This window comes from Neophocaena asiaeorientalis, unplaced genomic scaffold (genome assembly GCF_003031525.2).
Source record: "Neophocaena asiaeorientalis asiaeorientalis breed wild unplaced genomic scaffold, Neophocaena_asiaeorientalis_V1.1 scaffold268, whole genome shotgun sequence".
Lineage (NCBI taxonomy): Eukaryota > Metazoa > Chordata > Mammalia > Artiodactyla > Phocoenidae > Neophocaena > Neophocaena asiaeorientalis.
In genome coordinates, this window is record NW_020173979.1 from 3976090 (window position 1) to 3998648 (window position 22559).

At 40.6% G+C, this 22559-nt stretch overlaps 1 protein-coding gene across 2 annotated transcripts in view; it reads right to left on the minus strand.

Annotated features, from left to right (window-relative positions):
• The window catches only part of RANBP17 (RAN binding protein 17), a 312232-nt gene that overhangs the window by 9676 nt on the left and 279997 nt on the right, over positions 1 to 22559 (minus strand). For both annotated transcript variants that reach the window (XM_024753434.1, XM_024753433.1), the window contains one exon: positions 19666 to 19832. In XM_024753434.1, coding sequence (XP_024609202.1) covers positions 19666 to 19832 — 167 coding nt within the window. The remainder of the gene's footprint in view (positions 1 to 19665; positions 19833 to 22559) is intronic.

A 22559-nucleotide genomic window follows, 5' to 3' on the forward strand; every position in this document is an offset into this window, starting at 1 on the left:
TGCAATGGGGTGGGGTCGCGAGAGTGGTCTGCAAACTTCTGCGGGGCTGGGACCATGGGGGACTTTTCTCTGTATCCCTGGTGCTTAGTATGGCATCTGGCACCTATCAGAGGCTCAGGAAATAGCTACTGGATGACAGAATGAATACATAAATGAATATATGAAAGAACGGGAAAGGATGAGTGAAATATCAACTAAAGCATAACGAGCTAAAGAGCCGAAAGGGGACTGTGCAGAAAACAGAGAAGTTCTGGCCTCAGTCTATGGCTAAAACCTGAAATGGGTAAATATGTAAATGAATACATTGTTCATTTCCAAGGATCCTGCTTTCGTGTGCAGAGCCTGAGAACTCTTCTAAGCCACGGTTGCCTCTCTAGCCAGCAGCTGCCGGGAAGAGCTCTCTAGGGCCTTTCAGGTCATCAAGGCCAAAGGCTGAGGCACCATCTTTTCTAATGACAAGCACTTCCACCTAAGAGTAAGCTGTGCCTGATGAGTTTTCTCACTGCCCAGCAGGGAATGACACGTTTACGGAGAGCCCTTGGGTGCTCAGCACCCTGTTAGGCACACACTGTCTGGAACTCTCAGCTAACCCTGAGGTAGGTATTAGCCCCATTTCATAGACTAAGGATCTGAAGTGCCGAGCAAGTCAGTCACTTGCTCAAGGCATCACAGCCAGCAGCTACCACGATGTGAAGTGGAACCAGGACATGTGCACAGGCCCGCCTGAGTCCGGAGGCTGTTGCCTGAGGGTGAGGACCAGGACTGCCGCAGCGGTGGTTGAGGCACAGTGTGTCTGGCCCTCACTGTAGACTTCTAGCGGATTCATGGTGTGAAAGGAAAGGCTCGTTTCTGGGCGTGGCTCACGCTTCCACCTGCAGTGAGCCTCCCAGCTATGCTGCCCATGTGTATCTCCTCTGTCCGGCCACTCTGCCACCTGATCAAGAGTCGGGCAGCTATTGAAATCCCTGTGATTGGAATCCAGGGCAGAGGTTCCTGGTGAGTTTGCAGCAGACCTTCTTGCCTCCCACCTACAGCTTTTATAAATTTGGTTAACATATTTTCAGCCTCCCAAGATGAACAGCAGTAGACGTAATTAATAGATTGTCTCTGGAACACGGTCCACTGAACCACTGGTTTCCCTCCCACCAAAAGTATATGGCAATTTAAATTAACATAATAGAAAACATTAGTAAATTAAGCTAATTTTCTTCGAGTTACAATACTCCCTATAAAGTGAGCACTTTTCATTGTTCATGTTCTTCGAACATATTGATTAATAAAACTAAAAAAGATTCCACAAAGGCTAAGAAATAGGTGAAAAAAAATTCAGACTTCTCCCTTCTGCTCCCCATCTGATTCAGAAAGACAAAACTGAATCTGAAGTGATGATACGAACTCTGATCTATGGGGATCAAACCCTTAACATATTTAGGGAACTTCAGCTCTTCCCTCTCTATCCTGGCCTCTTTGCTCAGGGCTGAACGACCTTTTAGTGACACTGCAACTTTGCTCCCTGTTGACCAGGGAAATGGAAAACGGGAATGGGGCAAGAGTAATCTGTCTTCTCCACAAGGTGGTGGAAGGAGGGGCTGAGAAGGAGGCTTTGGTTTATATAAAAGAAGGATGGACCAAAGAAGAGATGGGAGACCAAAGACAAAGCGTCCCTGTACCTAGATCCAGACAGAGGTGGGGAGAGGAGGACAAAGCAAGGATGATCAGGGCTGTGCCCAAGAGGGTGTGTCTGCGGAATGGGGTGCCTTAATCTGCTTGGGCCCTCAATGAGAAGAGGGGGTAGGATACACAATTATATGTACTGCTGACCAAGCTAGATTGCCTTTGATTTTGATGCAATGAGTTGCTGATGTTTTGAGAACAACCGATAAATGCACCAAACACTTGAGAGATGCTTCTGAGTCTCAAGAATCCTCTGGCACCCGTAACTGGCTTTTCAGAAGGCCAGTTAGGAGAGGAGGAGGAAGGCTGGCCCTAGCAACATCAACAAAAACAACAAAACAGAAACGATAGTGTAGTAGAGCCTGAAAAAGCAGAGAAACCTTCTACCCATCTCCACAGCAATTTCTCCAGAGCCCCATGCCCTGGTTGAAGATCTATGACCTGGAAGAATCTGAATGCTGCCAAAGGAGGAAAAGCTTCCAGATTTTCAGTGCTTGTGGAAGTAAGCGAGTTGCTGTCATTACCAAGTGCTGTTCTTAGGCCACGTGCATAGCAAATATTGAAATGTGATCCTCCTCAAATTAGATACTGGTCATCTTTGGGGAAAAGGAATCAATTGTTTCTTTGTCTGCTGTCTAGCAACGTGGTATTAGTGGAATGTTATGAAAAATGAAAGTAATGGACAAATAAGCAAGTATTTTTCTGCCTGGGCTAAGCCCCACCACCTAAGTTATATTAAATCTTTTAATATCTGTACATATTAAGCACATTCCTAAGTTCTCATAGTGTCTTTGCAGTCTCGTAACAGAAGCAACTATTTAGCACTTTAAATCAAAAAAAAAAATCAAATGAAATGCATGAGGTGAGCCTCTTTTTAGAAGAAACAAGATTGCAATCAATTACAGGTGACCCATTCTCCTCTGAAAAATCATTTGGGAGTCCTGCCTCTTGGCCTTTGTACAATGCTAAGTTTGCTTTAAAAAAAAAAAAAAAAAAGGGCAAAAAAACTTCTTACCAATAAAGGTACTGCAGGACTGGTTAACTCAGCTGGCTTTGGCCATATATTAGCATTGCACGGTTCCACATCTAAACTTAAGAACACCCTCCTCTTCCACCCACTCCTTACAAAAAGTTAAGGGAGAAAAAGTTTTCCTCCAAGTGATAAATTGCCTAGAATATTTAAAAACCCTTCCATCCACTGTAAAATCCAAGGAAATACACAACCTAGTGTTGCTGCTGTTTCAATTTTCTCCATTACCAACATTACCCCTAGTTCTCAAAACATTCATTTTAATCATAGTTTATTGGGGAAAGAATTACCTGCCAGTCTCCTAGCTTATAATAAAGAAGATAAAGTTGGAATGAAACTTCAGAATTAATTAATTGAGAGTACTGCATGTGATGTGTCTATTCTGAATGTTACAGCGCACATCACAATGAAAACAGTTTTATTTTCCATGGTTGAAATAAATTACAATAAATAATTCATTTCAATGGCAGAGATGTACTGGAAAGCAGTAGCAACAAAATTGACTGCACTACCCTGTGAGTCTCATTCTTGAATCTTCATTATCCACTTGAAACTTTTTACGAGTAGTAACTCATATTTCAAGTGGCTGCAGATCTCATAAAGCAGCTTGCTGCATTAAAAGAAAACCAGAAAACCTGGGGTACTGGGAGGCTGAAGGATTTGCCACTCAGCACTATTTGGGAAACTCTTTCTCACTCTTCTCTGGCCAACATCAAACGGAACAGTATTCGATGTGATGTAAAAATTAAGCATCGCTTGTCAAAAACATTATCTAAATTTCCCCTAGGAATGTTGGGAAAACTTGTGTGTAAAGGAATGGCTTTCAACGCCAAAGCCATTTTCCTCTCATTTTTTTCAAGTGACACTGTTATTTCTGGTTCATGGTATACTGCCCAAATGACTGCCATACAATCAGGTTCTAGAACCTCAAATGTCCTACACTAGCCTCTGGGGGCCCCAAATTAGAAAATGTGTGTAAGCTCAAGAGAGACTAACAAAGGCATATGTGCTACGTTTTCTGTCTAAAAAAATCAGCCTATCCACACAGGATAGCTAATATTTAATTTGAATCTTAAAAGACACATATAGCATCACTGGGAAAGGATACATTAGGAAGAGAAAATAAAATGAGAAAAGGCACAGGGGACAGGGCTTGGCATATATGAGGAATAATCAGCCTCTGTATAGGAGGCTTTTAAGAGAGACCTTCTTTTGAGTGGAAAGGAGTAGAGCTGAGGGTGAGGAGAAGACTGGGCTGAGTCCAGGCTATAAAAGGTCTTTCATGTCAGGCTGAATGCAGAAATGAGTTCCGGCCAGTACACAAAGGGTAGCCTCCAAAGGACTTCTGAATAATGACGAGATGGGTGATTCAGAACAAAACTTATGGGAAACTGCAGAATGGCAGTGACGGGTAGGTACTGGAGGCAAGGCAACATGTTTAGGTACTACTGCACAAGTCCAGAGGAGAAATGATGAGGGCCTCCGCAAGGCTGTGGTAGCAGAGACAGAGGGAAAGGGTCAGAATCCTTGACTGCGTATCCCATTTTCTTCCCAGTTAAAGAAATCTTTCGAAGAGCAACAACCTGATACTGAAGCTACAGGTAAATTCAGAGCTTTAAGGACATGGCCTCAACTTCAAGACTGCCAATGAGAGAAGGGGCTGGATGCTAGGCGGCCCCAGCAGTGCTGCACATGGTGGAGGGCGGCTGCCGTCTAGCAGGCCCACAGTCCCAGTGAGCTCGGGGGATGAGGAACAGTGAAATGAACCCCACCCAGTGTACATATACATGCATGACAGAGACGACTACAAGCACATGTTTATATTAAATATTCAGTGATAAAGTAAACTCTAACTGAGGCCATTCAAAATCAAGGAAGGGAGCGGGGAACAGCATGCTACTTCATTCAACAGTCATCACAACATTTCGCCATGAATATCATATTTCACAACAGAACAACATAAGGCATAATGGCATGGGGGCAACTCATGCGGTCCTCAGAGCAGAGTGCAATGAATATTGTATTTCATAATAAACATATTATCCTTACAGCAGGCGGTTCAAAGTTTCATTGCCTATCATCTGTCACTATATTCTCCCTGACTTCCCGAAGGGATTTGGTTAGATGGACCTAAAAATCTTCATAACCAACAGAGGAGGATTATTTTACTTATCATGTTCGAATGATTTTGTGTGAGGAGAAAAAAATATTTTTTGGAAAATTCACTCGGCCCTCAGAAGCACTTTCCATTAAAGAGCAGTCTCGAGTTTAACCACAGAGGATGGCATGCTGCCTTTCAGATTTGAGCGTTTTTATTTATAGTTGTCTAAATGGCATAGAGAGTGCTGGCCAAGTGGTTGGGGAGATGATTCAAAGATGTTAGAGATTTGGAAGCTCTTTCACCCTAATATTTACACAGGGAGCCTAAGGAATGATAGTGACTGAAAGTGCTGGGAATAGAACCTCGTTCCTTGATTTATTCAGACTTTACTGCCACCTACTTTGTGCCAGGCTCTGTGTTAGACCCTGAGGACATACCAATGAATGAGGCACAGTCCCAGCCCTCAAAGAACTCAAGTTGGGGAGGCAGTACACTGTTTACATGACAACACACTCTAGCAAGTGCCACAAACAGAAGCCTGCACAGGAGGCTCTGAGAGACCACAAGAGGCTGACTAACTCTGTCTAGGGGTGGGGGGCAGGCAGGGAAGGCTTCACAGGTGACACCTGGATCTGTTGTGGAGCACAAGCAAAGTCTGACAGGTAGTAAGGTAGGAAAAGGAGCAAGCAGGTGCCAAGGTTTGGAGAAGTGTCTGGAGAATGACGAGCAGCTCTGTGGGACCTGAGAGGGTGCGCGGGGAGTGGTGGTGGCGGAGGAGGCTGATGAGGTAGGCAGAGGCCCCGTCTTGTGAAGGGCCTACTACTGCGTGCTAGAGAATGTGGGCTTTATCTTGGAGGAAATGGGGTACCATTTTAGTTGGATGACTTCTTTTGGGCAGTGGCATGGAAGGGCGAACGATTGGTATAACCATTCTCCACAGGGTCTGACCCCTTAGGAGGCTGAGCCATCTGAGTTCTCCCAAGAAGATGCAGCTCTTTTCCTGTTTCTAGGATTCAGAGGCCGCAGACACAGGTTACTTGCTTGGCTCCTGTGCCTCAGTCAGGACATATCTCGGGCCCTGTCTTGCTGGCTCTGTTGCCAGTACCCTGAGAAATGGCACTGCCATTATTTCCCTTGGCCCACAGCGCGTAACTTAATAGTGTCCTCTGTCAGGAATGGTTCTCTTTGTCAGGAAGCTTTTTATTGATGTTCAACCTTCATCTTCCCTTTCTTAATATTATCCCATTACGCCAATACTCCATTGTGCCATGCTAAGTAATTCCCTTTCCTCCTTGGCGTTTACATCTTCCAAGTATTTATAGACTTATCAAACGCCCCATTTAGTTGTCACTTAGGCAGGCTATACATATTTAGCTTCTTTAATCTGGCCCCATAAGCCAGCCCTTCCATTCTCCTAAATCACTTGAGTTACTTTTCTCCAGGTTTCTGTCAGTTTGTTTCCAGCCTCTCAGTAATGCAAGGGGCTCAGGAGAAAGATGGGGTTGGGGAGGGAGGGCTTGCTCCTTCTGTGGGATAAGAAGAGGCCCTCATGTGCTGAGGGTGGAACTTCTCCCTCAAAGTACAGATTCCAAAACAGGCCAGGCCGCTAGAGAAGCTCTAAAGCCCTCTTGTTATCTACTTGTTTCACCTGCACACATTTCAAGTCAATAATACTCTATTATCAACTCTTACGTGCTAGGTGCACACATGTTAACACATCCGTGATGAGCACCTACTATGTGTCAGGTACTGTGCTAGGGACTTCTCCTTCCTTCTTTTCTCCCTCCCTCTTCATTTCTTAGACTTATTCGTTGCTCAAAGAATTACTGAACTATGTGTCAGGCACTGTGGTACAGAATTGAATAAAATGTGGTCCCTGTGGCCTAGAAGAGCTCATGCAGCCTAAGTATTTATTAATCTCTTATTGCGTACCCATCAAGTTGTTTCCTTCCAATCTTAAGGGTCTCAGAGAAATCATCCCTAAATGCACTTAACTCTAATTGACGCTTTTAGTTCCCTGAGTGGAATTTCTTTGTCCCATCTAAAACAAGACGCCACATTAAGTATGGGGATTAACACAGAGCTCTTGCTTAGTGTTTTCTTTCTGGTGGGTCTCTTTGGGGCCTAAGAGATTTCTCTTCAGGCCTTGAGCTTCCCATTGCTCCTTCTTAGCATTCTATGTTCACATGACCTCAACTAAACATGCACTTGAATGTTTTTCTTTTCCATGATACCAATGTTCCAAGTTATGGGGTAACCGGCTGAGGGAGTGATGGAATGGGAGACATCTAGGTCTTGGTTAGTCTTGGGGAGTCTGGGCATGAGACCACAGGAGGGAGTAGTTCAGCCACCGGATCCCAGGGGCCAGTTCAAGTAATGTAAAGAACTCCCCCTGTTGAAGGGCTGCTAACCTCAAAGAGGTGAGGTAAGTATTCCAAGGACACACGAAGTAGCATAACTGGTATGTCAAAACCAGGTCTGTTGACTGTAAAATCTGTCAGCTCTGATTGTTGTAAGTAGAAAGTCCTCCACAAAGAGAGACTTTGCAATTAAACAACTATGAAAGGAGGACAGAATTTCATCAGTCTGAAAGCACTTACGTCTGTATTTTCCTAAGCATGACAAGGGATACAGAATTAACACGCAAGAGTTCTTCTGGGTTGCAAAGCATACAAAGCAGCATTAACTCATGAAAGGTCAGAGGATGAGGGAACCTTTACCTTGTTCCTCAAGTAGTGATTAGACTGCAACCAAATAAGAAGTCTTCCTTAACACACTATATGAGCTCACAGCTGCACGAATGGCTACTGCTAGTTAAAATTTCCAAGGGTCAAGACAAATGAATATGAAGGTGGAAGTCACATCTCCAGTACCTTAATATACTTTGGGAAAATTTCACATAATTTACCCTTCAAGTACTACGTGAAAAATCAGTAATAACTGCGAAATGAATAAATCATGACATCATTAAACCAACCCTCACTTTATCCTGTGCCATTCTTTCAAGAAACTCAAAGAGCTTCTTATACCGTCCACAGTGCCACTAAGAGAAATGAAGGCAGGGGAACGCTGTCATTTATCTTGCTGTCTCCCTTGAATAGGGGTGAACGGAGAAGAAGAAATGCCAGGAAGGAAGGGCAGGGTAAGGCCCTGGGGAGCCTTGGTATGGTAAAATCTAGAGACAAGAAAACTGTAAAATCTAGGGACAAGAAAGCCTTCGTTATATTCTAGGCACTGCTATTTAGTGGCTCTGTGTCTTTGGGCAAGTTATTTCGCCCCTCTGAACCTCTGCGTACTTTACCCATACAGGTACTGTGGGATTAAATGTGTTGATGTACCCATACTCTCAAGTTAAAAAAATATTCACATTGGCCCTGTCTACCCATCAGGGTTGTTGTGAGAGTCAGCAGAGACATAAGGTATGAAGACATTATACAAATGGAAAGAGTTATGGCATTTATTTTCATTCTTGCCATTGCAAGGTAATGCCTGGAGTATGCAGGAAGAATAAGTGAGAAAAAGTCAGTTTGGGCCCAAGAATAAAATCACGCCACACCCCATCCAGTCCAGTGAGTGAGTGTGATATTAAGAACGCTTGTCACAGAAGGAACTCTAAGAAAGGCAGAACACATAGATGGGACCAGGTAGACATAAGTAATCCGGCTGAAGTCATGGCAAAATCAAATCATCTTGTGAAATGAAGTCTTGGGCCTGGGATTTCCTGGACAGAATACTTTTCTCACATTTATAATTATGAACAGCAGGGATATGGACAAGGACAGGGACATCAAAAAGTGGTAGCTGCATATTGTTTTTCAAAGTGAAGGCTATTTCCACATTGATTGAATACCTTCTCTGGGCTAGGTGAGTCTATACTCATTGGTTCACTGTGTCCTCACAACTTCCCTGAGTCAAGAATCCTTTGGCTAGGAGGACAGCAACTATCGCAGGCAAAACATAGGCCTAAAAGGGGTGGTTTCAGGATCCCTACACTAGGCAGCATGGTCAGGCCTCTCAAGGGCTTAGAACCAACGGCAAGAACGCTGGTGGGATCCTTCTCAGTCTCCCTCTGTGGGCCTGCCTGGTCTCTCGAGACCCTTTTAGCACGTCTGCTGCTCTTTTCTCTCGCTGCAGACTGGCTACTTCTCTGAGCATATGGCAGGGAATGGCTGCCCCATGGTTCTTGATTTTTCAAGTCTTCAATTCAGATGAGGCTGACCAGTATCTTTTAAATGCTAGTTTCTAAATCTAGGGAAGAAAAGCCAGCTTAGGTCAAGTGTTTACCTCTTGTCCAATCAGTTCTCAAAGAAAGGGGACCCTGGCTCAATCAAGGATTTAGGAATGAATAAATGGTATGTGTCTCCCCTTGCTTATCCTCCATCTAGCCCATTTAAAAGTTGTACTGTATTTTGGTTAAGAGCATGGGTTCTGCTACTTACTAGCTGTATGGTATTGGGTAAGTTACCGTCTTACTAGAGCTGCAATTACAGTATTTTGATCATAAAATGGAGATAAAAATATCTGCCCTACAGAGTAGTGAGACTTAAACAGAAATTTATATATATATATATGTACACACACACACACACACACACACACACACACACACACACACTGGAATATATGTCTGTGTACATATATATAAAGCACTTAGCACACAAGCCTAGCGTATAATAATTATTTCTACTTCTTTTTCATCATTATCATTCATCATAAAAATTCTGTTTGAACCTGAGATCGCCCTTTTATAGTGACTTCTTAGGTCCTAGCAACCCTACAGTAAATAAGGCTTCTGTTACAGGATGGAGGAAAAGTCTAGATCTTTAAGAAGGAGGTGTAAAGGTTCTTCCACTTTGGAGTGTAAGGATGTGGAAATACTCCTAACCCAATCTTTTCTGGTCAAGGTAGTCTGCTCCTTTGTGACACCCATGCAAGTTTAGGATCCTTCTGGTGAGCCCTGGGCTGGCTTGGATGTGACACAGGGAGGTGATCTCAGGTGTCATCTTCACATGTCACAGAAACACTGCTCAGAGTAGAAAGACTGAACTTGTGTTAAAACTTGGGAGTGCAAATGAAATCCCAAACGCCTTCCATTTGTGAAATATGGATAAATGCTACTACCTGTGCTGTGTTAGCATGAAAAAGGCAGATGTCATCTATTATGCTTTTTCTGAGAATTCTTAAAAGAACAAAAACAAAAAATCACTGAGAGTCAGCAGAAAAGAGTCGTCCTTTTAGAAGGCAGATTGTTAAACACGTTCCCAGAGTTGGTGTCAGTATTTTATCTATGGATTAGAAATTTTCCTTGCAGAGGCTTTAAAAAAGAGCGCATGAAAGTGAACTCTTTTTACCCTTAATTTATAATGATAAATTAAGCTAACTGCGCCAATCACTATTAACGAAGAGGCTAAAAACCATCTTGTTTGCCACTTGCCATACCGGGTGAGAGACTGTTATAAAGCACGCCTAATTATCATTGGGCGAAACCTGTGTAAAACCGTGCCTTTTTTCCTTATGAAGTGCTCTTTATCTGCTTTACACGAGTGCGAAGGAAAAGGTACGGCTGTTGTTTTTTACTACTCCTTTGCTATTCTGAGAACATTTGCTGCAGAGTAATAGCAAAACTGACTGTGCTAAACTGTAGATAAAAGAACAATGACGGACTGCAGTCACTTTAATTCATAAAGAAAACACTTGGAGGCCCTGGGAATGCCAAATCAAGCCACTGGCACCCAATGACTCTATGTTAAGTCGCAAACTACATCATACTTTTCAGTCTAAACACAAAGGCTAATGGACATCTAACTTATTTATTTCAAATTCTTCTTTATGAAGCCGGCTCTTTTTTTTTTTTAGCTCCTTGGAAAACATTATAATTCCCCTATTCTATAAACACCCAAATATAATTGTAAAATGACATCATTCTGTTTTCATTTAATTACCCCTGAAATGCTTTCTATTTAATATTCATTACTCAAAAGCTAATTTAAAAGAGAAAGAGATGCGACTTATTCAAAAAGATGTACTGTCATTCATAGCAATAGTTATCTAATATACAGAAGTTAATAAAGCAGATTAATCTACAAGTCCCTTTAAGCCATTCTTGAGTTTTGAACAACTGCCTCTTTGACCTTTCACCTTCATGCTGTGCACCAGTAGCAGGTGCCAGCTGTACAGAAATTATGGCTGTGCATTTGAACGCAAAATCTTTTCTTGTTTTGCTTCTGACCAGCAGCTGACCCTGTAGGAGTGATTGTTTCTGGTGCCGGCCTAAAGGCTACATAAACCAGTAGCAGATAAACAAAAGGCTACATATACCAGCTGCCTCGCCTAAGGGTACCATCCTAGGCTGACACCTCCACTCCTTCTCCAGCGTCCCAAATTGCTCCTTGTCTGTTTCCATACATGCGTTTCGTCCTTGTTATTTTGTGCGAGGGGTGGGTATAGGAGAAAACTCCCAAAACAACAACAACAACAAAACCCATCCCTTCCCTCGAACTTGACTTTTGAGTATTCCATGTCAAACTGTGCCATTATGATGTTAATCCAGGCCTGATTTAGCAACTTTAATAAGAGGCTAAACCCTCTTATAATTAGATAATAAAATTTTATTATGTATTTTAATATTAAAAGTCTTAAAACCAAACTCTTCAAATCATATACTGGTACAGAACTAAGGTACTCAAATATCACAGCCCCAGAAAATGGGAGCCTGAAAAAGCAAACTGTGGCTAATTTTTCATTCTCAGAAATGTAAACATGGAATTCCTATGTGGTAGCAGTGAAAGCTCCAACACCCTTAATTATGTGCAGGGAAGAATGAATCTATTCAAGTATGAAGCACACTGTACCATTTCCAGCAACAGCATGAGATGGTTTTGACAGTTATTTCTTGGATACAAATTACACAAGTATAAAAACAATCCCCATAATGATTAAATGCAGTTATGTACATAGGACAATACCAGTGCAAATGGTAACATATTTAAATGGTTTTCCTTCATTAAAAAAATTATATATGATATTAAACCATCAATCACTGCTGAGGCACAGGAGTTGAAATGTATTGTCACCGGTTGAAATAAATGACTTGGAGACCGAAATCTGGCTCACTCAATATGGTGTCTTTGCTGTTGCTTAGGCACCTAACTCTCTGCTGGTTTGGGCTACATCTGGTGGATTCCATCCCTTTCAATTAATAAGGCAAGTTACGCTAGCAATGGATTACATCTTTAAACTGTGCTTAGAGGTAGAAAAACACATGTCCCAGTGGAAAAAACAAACAAACAGACACACACACAAAAAAAAAACCCACCACAAACCTTCTCTGTTCTGTTAACCATTTGAAACAATATTTGAAGTACTTATTTCTTTCTTCATCCATGTTTAGAATAAAATTTTCTTATGGAATTTCAGCAGGGTTATTATATAGTATATGACGATATAATCTTATCTTGGCATTATCATTTATTTTATCATGTATTAGTCTATGACCATGTTAGATTTGATACCTAAAGTCACTGCCTGTAGATTGCACTTTTAAAAATTAATTTTTTTGGTTTGTTTTGCAGACATTCATTGACCATCACAAGGTTTCAGGCTCTGTTAGGTGCTGGGACAAGTATCAAGATGGAGGTGATCTTTGGGGGAAAAAAGGTACTGTGTAAAGATAGGTGATAGGGTTATAACACTAATTTGATGATTTATAAATCATCAAGAATAGGTTTCTTTTTAAAAGGGTTTTGTTTTAAAATACCATTTTTTGTTACAGTTGAAACAGTCATTCAACAAATATCTCTATAACAAAAATGAAATCAAAATGGCAAAGATATGGAATATAGCAAAGGATTTGGACAAGAATCATCCTTCTAAAGATGGACAAATGGTTTTATTATATTACAGATAAAAGCCATTTTAATTAAAAATTCGTGTTTTTCCATTTTTAAAATTATATATTTTAACTTTCTAAGTTGATCTTTAGGGGTGGTGGTCACACATTGATCGTTCTTAAGAGTTTTATTCCCTTTTGGACTTTTGTTACCTGGCTATTAACTAGACACTTTTGTGCAGCCCTGGTCCTCTTAGATACTCTGATTTGATCCTTAGTAGTTAGCTCTCTCTCTCTCTCTCTCTCACACACACACACACACACACACACACACACACACTTGACCAAAGTGAGCTTTATTTCTGCCTCAAACAAATCTTATTATTTTGAAAATTAAAAAAAAAATGTTTGGGAGATGTTAACTGAGTTTCATTGCCTGTTTACTGCAGCCCTTCTGTATGCAAAGACACAACCCAAATGTGATAAAATGCCCTCTTTAAGTTTCATTAAAGACCTAAGTATAGACTCATATGTAAAAGCAAAATAATGGCATCCTCTTAAAACAGCAAATTAAAAAAGTGTGCTTTAAGAATTATCAAAACATCAGAGACAAATAAAAATATCACTGTTGCAAGGCCACATGGGATGGTTATGAGAAATGCAAGGGATCATGCATTAAGAGATCTGAGTTCTGAAATTCTCTAAGAGTACAGAATACAGAGGTGGGAAACTGATAACCAGACATACAGTGCTGACCTGCAGAGTATTTTTATTTTAAATTTTCAATCAGTCGCCAACATTTACAAAACTGGATTTCTGGCTTCTCTCCGGGGGGAAATCTCAATATATCTGGCAACACTGGGTCTTACCACCTTACAGGGCAACAATTAGCTGAAGCCCTTTGGAGGCTGCCCCCTTTAGATAGGGATGTATACTGAACACAGTTTGTCGTTCCTGTCTACCTCAGTCAAGTTTCCTACTTGGCTCTATAGGCATCTTAGTCTGTGGTACCTTACAGAATGAAAAGGAGGAGAGGGATGCTCAAAGGAGTCAGTTTCAGACTTGCCCATGTGAGAGGCCCTTAAGAAGGACCTTCAGTAGAGCTAATGGTACTCAGTAGTAGAAGCCTCTTTTAAAAAAGAGAAGCTGTTTACAATCAGAAAGAGGTGAAAAATGACATTCAACACTGATGAATCAGTGGTGAGAGTCAGGACAAAGCCTAGAGACGTGCAGGGTATGGGGGATGGATGCAAAGCACTTGTTGCTTCCCCAACTTCATTTCACAGCTTCTATATTGATTCTATCCTAGAAAAGTCAGGTTAGAGTAAACCTCAAGAGCTACCTCAGAGGAACTGAAGGATAGTCACAAAGGAACACCATGAGACAGTTATACTATTAGACTCTGACCTTCTCAAGGATACATGTCCTGCTAAATTTTATACCTTCAATGTCTGGCTACAGAATTAATGATTGGGTACGGGTGTAGAATAAGAGAGAGGAAGCTCTGTTAGCTCTGTCAGTGATGGCAGGAGCCACAGGGCTTTTCTATACCAGCTGGCAAAGCAACCTCCCTCTCCCTTGCCCATTGCCTCTTTGGGTCACTGCCCATCTGTTTCATTCCGGCTGCAGCACAAAGTTGGGGTATAGGATGACTGCTCTAAATCATTCTACCTTAAGGATGGCCCCGGTGGGACTTACTGGAAGCTCAATTTGCCTCATTGTAAGTGCTCAAAACATACATACTACTTCAACTTAGCAGCCACCAACAAATTATAGCTTTGTGGTTAAGCATGTGAATGCTGGAGCTAAACACATCAAGGTAAAATTTTAGTCTTTCCTCTTATGGACTATATGGTCGTATTGACCACTAGTAACTTGGGAAAGTTACTTAATCTTTTTTTTTTTTTTTGCGGTACGCGGGCCTCTCACTGCTGTGGCCTCTCCCGTTGCGGACCACAGGCTCCGGACGCGCAGGCTCAGCAGCCATGGCTCACGGGCCCAGCCGCTCCGCGGCATGTGGGATCTTCCCAGACCGGGGCACGAACCCGTGTCCCCTGCATCGGCAGGCGGACTCTCAACCACTGCGCCACCAGGGAAGCCCCTACTTAATCTTTTTATGCCTTGGTTTCTATATCTGTAAAATGGTGCTCATAATACTATAGCTTCACAGAGATACTGTGGTGATTAAATCAGATTAAATGCATATGAAAAAGCTTAAGCTACTGTCTGCAATATTTTGCCAGTATTATTTTTTTCCTAGAAATAAATACAAAATACATACAGATGTTGCTGTGAAGAAGACCAAGACTGCAGCAGCATGTGCAAAAAACAATTCTATTATTCTTATTTTTTACTTGCCACGTCTAATGACCTATCCCTGGCTTCCCTTTAAATCCATGTTATCCTCTGGTCCAGTTGTGAATGTTCCTTCAGCATGTGTTTTTGACATCAATCTACTGCCACACTTTTGATGATAGCTGCAAATTAACCAGACTGAGCTAGTGGGTCATGAGCATACTTTCTATTTAGGGTTCACTAGAAACGTCTATAATAACATTAGAAAGTCTGGTTAATTTTTTTCAGAGCATAAGAGACATGAATATATTTCATCTGCTAAAGTGTTTCCCACTGTGAGAGTCTTGCTGAGGTTCTATAGGCCAGAATCTCAACATCAGTTAAATATGTGACTGCACTTTCTCCTACTTAGTACTATGGGATGGTATCTTAAGTAAGAAAGATGTCTTGCATAGTATGTCAAAATGTTGAGCAATATCCTTTCAATCTAAACACAGAAATGAAAAAAGAGCAGATGATTTCCCTTTTGCTGTAATTCACTTTGGGATGCATGTCACGAAGAGCACTGTACAAAAGCAATTTTCATTGACTGACTGACTGATTGAGGAAAAGGGTGAATGTTCTTTCCAGCTTACGTCCCTACTGAAGTATGATTCTTATAACTCCTGACAGCTCTTTACAATTTGTAGTTAAATGTCAGGTTAGCACAAAGTGGGAGGGAGGGGGAGAGAGAGCGAGGGAGAAAGAATTATAATTAGAACTTTTTCTGGTTTTTAGTACAGCTCACTTGAGCCAAATAGTTAAATAGAAGAGGTTAAGATAAATTAAAACCTAAATGTTCTAATTCCTCCATTCAGTGTATTTAAATTTTAGAGAACATAATTGCTAAAAATACCTTGTTAATAAGTTAATTGCATGATCTAATCAGTAATACTGACCATCACATAATTCTTGTTCTACTTCTATGGAAGTTGCTACTCTTTCGAGAGCAGGTAGTTTCAATAGAAGTTATGATTTAGAGAAGCATTCAGCCTCAGTGTCCTATTCTTATAATCTGAAAGAGGATGAGTCTCATCTTTGAAATGCCCTTCTACTCTTATAAAACACGCTCTTTCATGTACCTAATTTGGGAAGATCCTTCTTTCATTCTGTGATATAACTAAATGTATGCTGACCTTTGAGTTATAGATACAAACACTTAACACGACCAGGGATAAAACTGAAAACGTTTCACGTAGAAATTTTATCTTCCAAATTACTGTAGCAGATCCATGCCTAATCACTGTTACTACTGGCCTGTTCTTAAAACTTTAGTTTATCTCTCTAAGGACATAAAAACATGGGAACTTTTTTTTTGTTTTGCTTAATATACATAAACTGGGTTTTTCTCAGTTAAGTTAAAGCAATGCTGGTTAGACAATAATTCTTACTTAAAATAGATTCACTTAATTATAACAGATCTTCAAATGGATTAAAGGTAATGCTTTGCAAATTTAGGTTTATTTGCAAAATATGGAAGATGGCTTATTTGGAGAATGTTTTTAAAAACACTGAAGATCTAAAGCCACATAGCAGGTCATAATAAACACATTTTCAGGTGAGAGGCACTTAAAATGTCTCATAGGAAAGGCCTATAAGAGCGTCAGAAGACCCTTTATGTGGGTTCATGCTTCATTTGCTGTGGAAGCTTGAGGAGATAACTTTTGCAATTTAGAACTGACACTCTTCATGCAACTCTGCTTCCAGCGATATAGGTCCAGGTTGGCGGTGCGGGGGGAAAACAGTTCACACTAGTAAATAACTGCAGTGTCATTGCATCAGTTTAGTTTAAAGAGCTGACAAACCCTCTCTAAACTCCAAGCACAATTAGTCATTAGGGTCTAGTTTTTCAGCACTGTTAAGCAATGTGTAACCCATTCCTTTTAATAGGGTTAGGCATTACTTAACTGACACAGATGCCTTGAAAACTGAAACCTTGAGTTACGAAGCAGCAACCTTGTTCATTATCTTCTCTGATAGGCAAATCACCTATAAAAACAGCATTTGATGGGCAACCAATGAATAATCAATGGCTCACTTTTCATCTGAGTGTGAAAATGAGAATAATCTAATATAAATTCCCTCTGGAAAGAGGCTGAAATCTTGGATTCTGCTGCTCTTCAGGGTTGATTTATAAGGTCTTGGAAAGCTGATGCAAACAGATGATCAATGGGACCCATCCTTGCTCATAATAACCCCCAACTGGCCCACTCCCTCTTTTCCAAGTCTATCCCTTCAGGCTATTAGCTGTGTCCAGCTAATTCTTCCCACTACTCCTGCCTGCTGCTTTTACTCTGGCCATCCGTTCAGTCCAGCCGACTCAGAAGTAATTTTATACGCGGCAGAGAGCGGGTGGAATTGATTTTTCACTCAGTGCTCAGTTCCCATCTGAATAATTATCAATTTTACTGCCTCATAAAGGGAAGAGTCAAAATTTCAAATCAATTCAAAAGAGCTTTTGAGACGACAGAAACTGTGCATAAGAATAGAGGTCAAAGTTGTCAGTGACCTAAGGAGATGATGTCAGATACTACTATACCCAATCATTGACATCAGAGGCACTCAAGATGATATAACCTAGTGCTAATGCAAATCATATTTATGCTGACTACCAGAGACCGGTCATTAATATTTAAAATGCTATCTGAAAGCCTACATTCCAAATAAATAGAATGTATTCCACTGTTAATGAAGATAGATCACTACTTAGTCATATGCTATAAAGTAAAGGATTACCAAGTACTATTAACACACAGAAACTACTTAAACCAACAAACACATGGTAATTCTGAGTAAAGACAAACTTGAATGTCTTCTGCACAACCACATTACTTGTTCTGCACAGTTGGATGGTATTTGTCTAGGACCATAGCCTATTGATTTTTGCTAAAATTTTCTACCCACTTAAAAGTTCCTGCCGAAGTTTATGGGACAATATTGTGATCGTGGTTGAGCACTGGCAGGTGGCAGACCTGTCACTTGCCACGGTGGGGTGAGCGCTGGGTCTGATTGCTGGCCAATCCATGGTTATTTATTTTCTCCACGGCCTACACGCTCTAATTCTGTGGTTCTCAGCCTTCTTGTTGCAAAACACCTGAGGGCTACGCCACACTCCCAGCAGTACCGGTGGCTACTGCAGAAGGATGGGTGAGGAACAGTGCATCCATATCTTGATAGAATGTGTTATTCTGAAAAGGCATTCCAGGTGAATCTGAGATCTTATCCAGCAACTAGTCTCCTGAGAATCAATGGTGTAAGTAAGTGGTAAGGACTTGGGCTTTTGAGCCAAACACACCTTGGTTCACATTCCACTTTCCAGTGTATCTCTCTGTGCTTCAATTTATTCATTTGAAAAATGGGGATGGTTATATCCACATTGCAGGGTTGTTGTGGGGTCTAAATGAGGAGATATCTCTGCAGGTCCTCTCCTCCTGTCATCACTATGTTAATCCAATTATCACATAATTAGTTAGTTACTTGTCTCTCCTTCCCACCTGGCAGGACACACTTATTTAAGGAGAGAAATATGTCTCATGGGTCTTAGTGGCTCTCGCACCTTGTACATAGGAAGTCCTCAATAAATGTGAGTTACCTTCCTCCTGTTTAATCACCAACATGTTGTAACAATTCCAGGGTCATACCAAATAGTTACAGGCCCAGAACCCTTTGCTTGTTTACACAAAATCTTAATCACACACCTCCCCGCCAGGAAAATAACTGGTTAACTGAAACATCACCACAAATAAAGTTTACATGTCATTTAAATATTAGCAAAAAAATGACAGCAAGGAAGAAAACCTCTTCCATGGCTGTCTTATTCATTTTCATCATTTATTTACTCAGACTGACACTTTTTTGCTGATTGCAGGTGACTTATTTGCTGGCTAATGACCAGGTTAAAGTGTTTATATTTGCAAACCACACACTATTATGGAGATAGATAATTTGGCAAAAGAAGACAACTGGAAGCAGTATAAAGATATCACTTTCCAAATGTAGTAGAACTGGAATATATCATAGTGATGCTATCTCCACAGTAAAATGGTATTATTCTCTTTGAAACATTTCTGGCATATATGATTTAATTTTATGCATGCTGTTACTGTGATTTGCAGAAGTTTTTAAAACATATTAAACTTGGATCTAATTCATATTAGCTAGTCAGAAAACATTTGAAAATAAACAAATCGTAGCTTTATTACTTATTATTTAAATGTTCGTGGGAATATGACCTATCTGAACCTTGATTTCTCATCTTAAAATGGGGAAAATGATATGATGAAGGGAAAGTTCCCAGCAAGCTGCCTGGCACAGACTAGGAGCCCAGAAAAATGGTAGTTTCTCAACATACCAGAGTATTCACAAGGCAAACCTAAGACGACGTTATTAGAGGCTCTGGGAAAGAAATCAGAGGTTGACTGTTTCTAGTTCCAGCTTTGACTTTTATTTCTCTTGTCTCTGGAAGAGCTATCCTCTTTTTGAATTCTAGCTTCACTGAGGTGAGATGAATGACTTAGAGATTTCTGGAGGGTGGGTAATCCTGAGGCCAGTGTACTATCCTCCCTACAGGGAAAATACTCCTAGAGAAGACCCAGTAAAGAGTCTTGGCAAGACCAGTTGCTCTAAGGGATATTCAGAGACCAGATTGGCTTTTGGGAAACTCTTCTCTCTTAAGCTAGATAAGCAACCACCAGTTACCTGCTGCAGGACCTCTGGATTTTGCTGCATAAAATGTAATAGTCTCTGACCAGCCTGGGCAGCCTCTCTGCATCGAAGTGGCTTCCTGCCCTCTTTTGCTATGTGCTTGAAGAGGTAGGTGACGATGTAGTCTAAACTGGTACAGCAGCTGGAGGAGACAACTGTATCTGTGTGAACAACAAATGAGAATTCATTTGTATTACTAAAGTGTTTGTTTCATCTCACTATAATGCCTAAATTAAAAAAAACCCCAACTCTCTGGTTTCAAAGCACCTTAATCAAACTGTAAACTCCTTGAGGGCAGGGATTTTTGCCTTGCTTTTATCTCTTTAAACCCAGTGTCTACTACAGGACCTGGAATAGAGACATGTTAGTAAGTAAATGATTCCTGGATTGCACTGGACAGAATTTTCCATATGTGACCTTAATGACCCTCTGTTCAACTGAAGTGACTTTGTTAAATATCTACTTGGTGCAAACTGCTCTGCTTCAGGGGAAACAGGGTGTAAACTTGCTGCAAAGTACTTTGCTTCAGGGGAAACACTCACCCTGGTGTCAAAGAGCTCATGATTTGGTACGTAAGTCACTGGCACAGTGCTGCGCAAAGATGAGTGACACACTGCTGTGAGAAATTTGAGGGTGACGTTGTATTTGGATGAGGATTAAGGACAGTTTGGTGAAGGAGGTGGCACCTGAGACGGGATTGGAAAACTAATTCCAGTTAAACATAAGGAAGGACATTTTTCACATTTTGCACAATGTACATAGTAGGGTGACAAGGTATGGATTTTGAAGCCAGACAGCTCTGGTTTCAAATTCCATCTTTTCCAGTTATTTGCTGTGTTGTTACTGTGAAGGAGCCAATTAACCTTTCTCATCATTTATAAAATATGCTGCAGAGTTGAATGAGGAGAAAAATAACTAGAAATTCTCACAGTAAAAATAACTGACCTAGAGGGTATTATGCTAAGTGAAATAAGTCAGACAGAGAAAGCCAAACACCATATGATTTCACGTATACGTGAAATCTAAAGCAAAAAACAAATGAACAAACATAACAAGAGAGAAACAGTCCTAGATACAAACAGGTGGCTGCCAGAGGAGAGGAGTTGGTGGGGGCGGGGGGTGAAGATGAGAGAAATAGGTGAGGGAGATGAAGAGGTACAAACTTCCAGTTACAAAATAAATGAGTCATGGGGACAAACTGTACAGTGTGGGGAATATAGCCAATAATAATATCTTAGTATGGTGACAGATGGTAACTAGACTTACCACAGTATTTTATCATTATCTAATGTATAGAAATATTGAATGACTATGTTGGGCACCAGGGACTAACGTAGTGTTGTAGGTCAATTATACTTTAAAAACAAACAAACGAACAAACTCACAGAAGAAGAGATCATATCTGTGGTTATCAGAGGCAGGGGCTAGCAGGAGGGGGAACTGGATGAAGGTGGTCAAAGGGTATAAAGCTCTCATTATAAGATAAATAAGTGCTAGGAGTGTAATGTACAACATGATTAATATACTAACACTGCTGTATATTATGTATGAAAGTTAAGAGAGTACATTCTAAGAATACTCATCACAAGGAAAGTATCTTTTTTCTTTTCCTTTTATTTTGTACCTATATGCGGTGACGGATGTTCACTAAACTTTACTACGGTAATCATTTCGGGATGTACGCAAGTCAAGTCATTATGTTGTACACCTTAAATTTGTATAGTGTCGATTGTGTCTCAATAAAATTGGAAGGAAAAAAAGTATGGTAGTTACTACTAATTTTCCCTCATAGTGAAAAAAGGGGAGCAGGACCTTTTGGTGTGAGTAAAAGAATGTGTAGAGGAATCATAAGAGAGAAGGCTGACAAAATAGTTTGGGATCTTGAGGGCATCCAGTAGTAGGTCGAGACATTTACATGTAATTTGAAAGGCAACAGAGGTGTTATTGAAGGTTTTTTTTTTTTAGCAAGTAAGTGACATGATTCCTTTGTACACTAAATATCATTTCATATACCTCTAATAACCACTTCTGTATACAGTAGGTACTGTTGTTTGCATTTTTCAAATGAGAAAAATGACGCTCAGAGATAATTAGCTTATCCAAAGTTCATGGTTTTGATTCAGAGCATGACAGTGCCCAGATTTTTTGGCTAATGGTAACACACGGACACAATTCTGGGGAGTTTAGGATTAATAACAGAAACAACAAGACAAACAAAAACGTGATGGGCACTCAAAAACCGGCAAATTTAGTAGATTCAGAAAAGAAGTAGATTGGGAGAGTAGGGCTGGGAAGCAGATTATAAACTTCCTAGGGGAATAGTTACTTTCTTATTCATTTTACTCATCTCTAAGGTTCTGAGACATATGTGTGCTTGTCATAGATTAGAGGTGAAATATTAGTTGATTTAATTAAAGAATGCGTAGGCAAAGCTAATCGGAGAAAGTTTTTTTTAAAAAGTCTTGAGTCTTGTTTAGTAGTAACACTAGAATTGATATAACACTACAATTTAAAAACTCTCACATACATCGTTTTAGAGAGGAATGACACAGTAAATAGAGGTAGGTTTGGGGACAGGTTTTGAAATACAGGAGTATGCATTTAAAATAGATGATAATGGTAGCTGACACAGGATCATGAGGGGTTGAATGAAGGTCTAAAAGATGGGCATGGACAATAATTTTGGGAAATGTGGAGCTATAGGCTTTTGAGAAAGGAGCTTTTATTTCCTTCTAAAGCTATGGCAGTTGACTGATTGACTGACTGATTGATTATCTCTCCCCACTAACTGGGTTGCTTTGCAGAAAAGGAAGCTTTGGTTTTATAACCCTGGGAGGTAGTATATAATGCAGTGGAAAACATTTAGGCCTAAGAATCAGGCACAGACT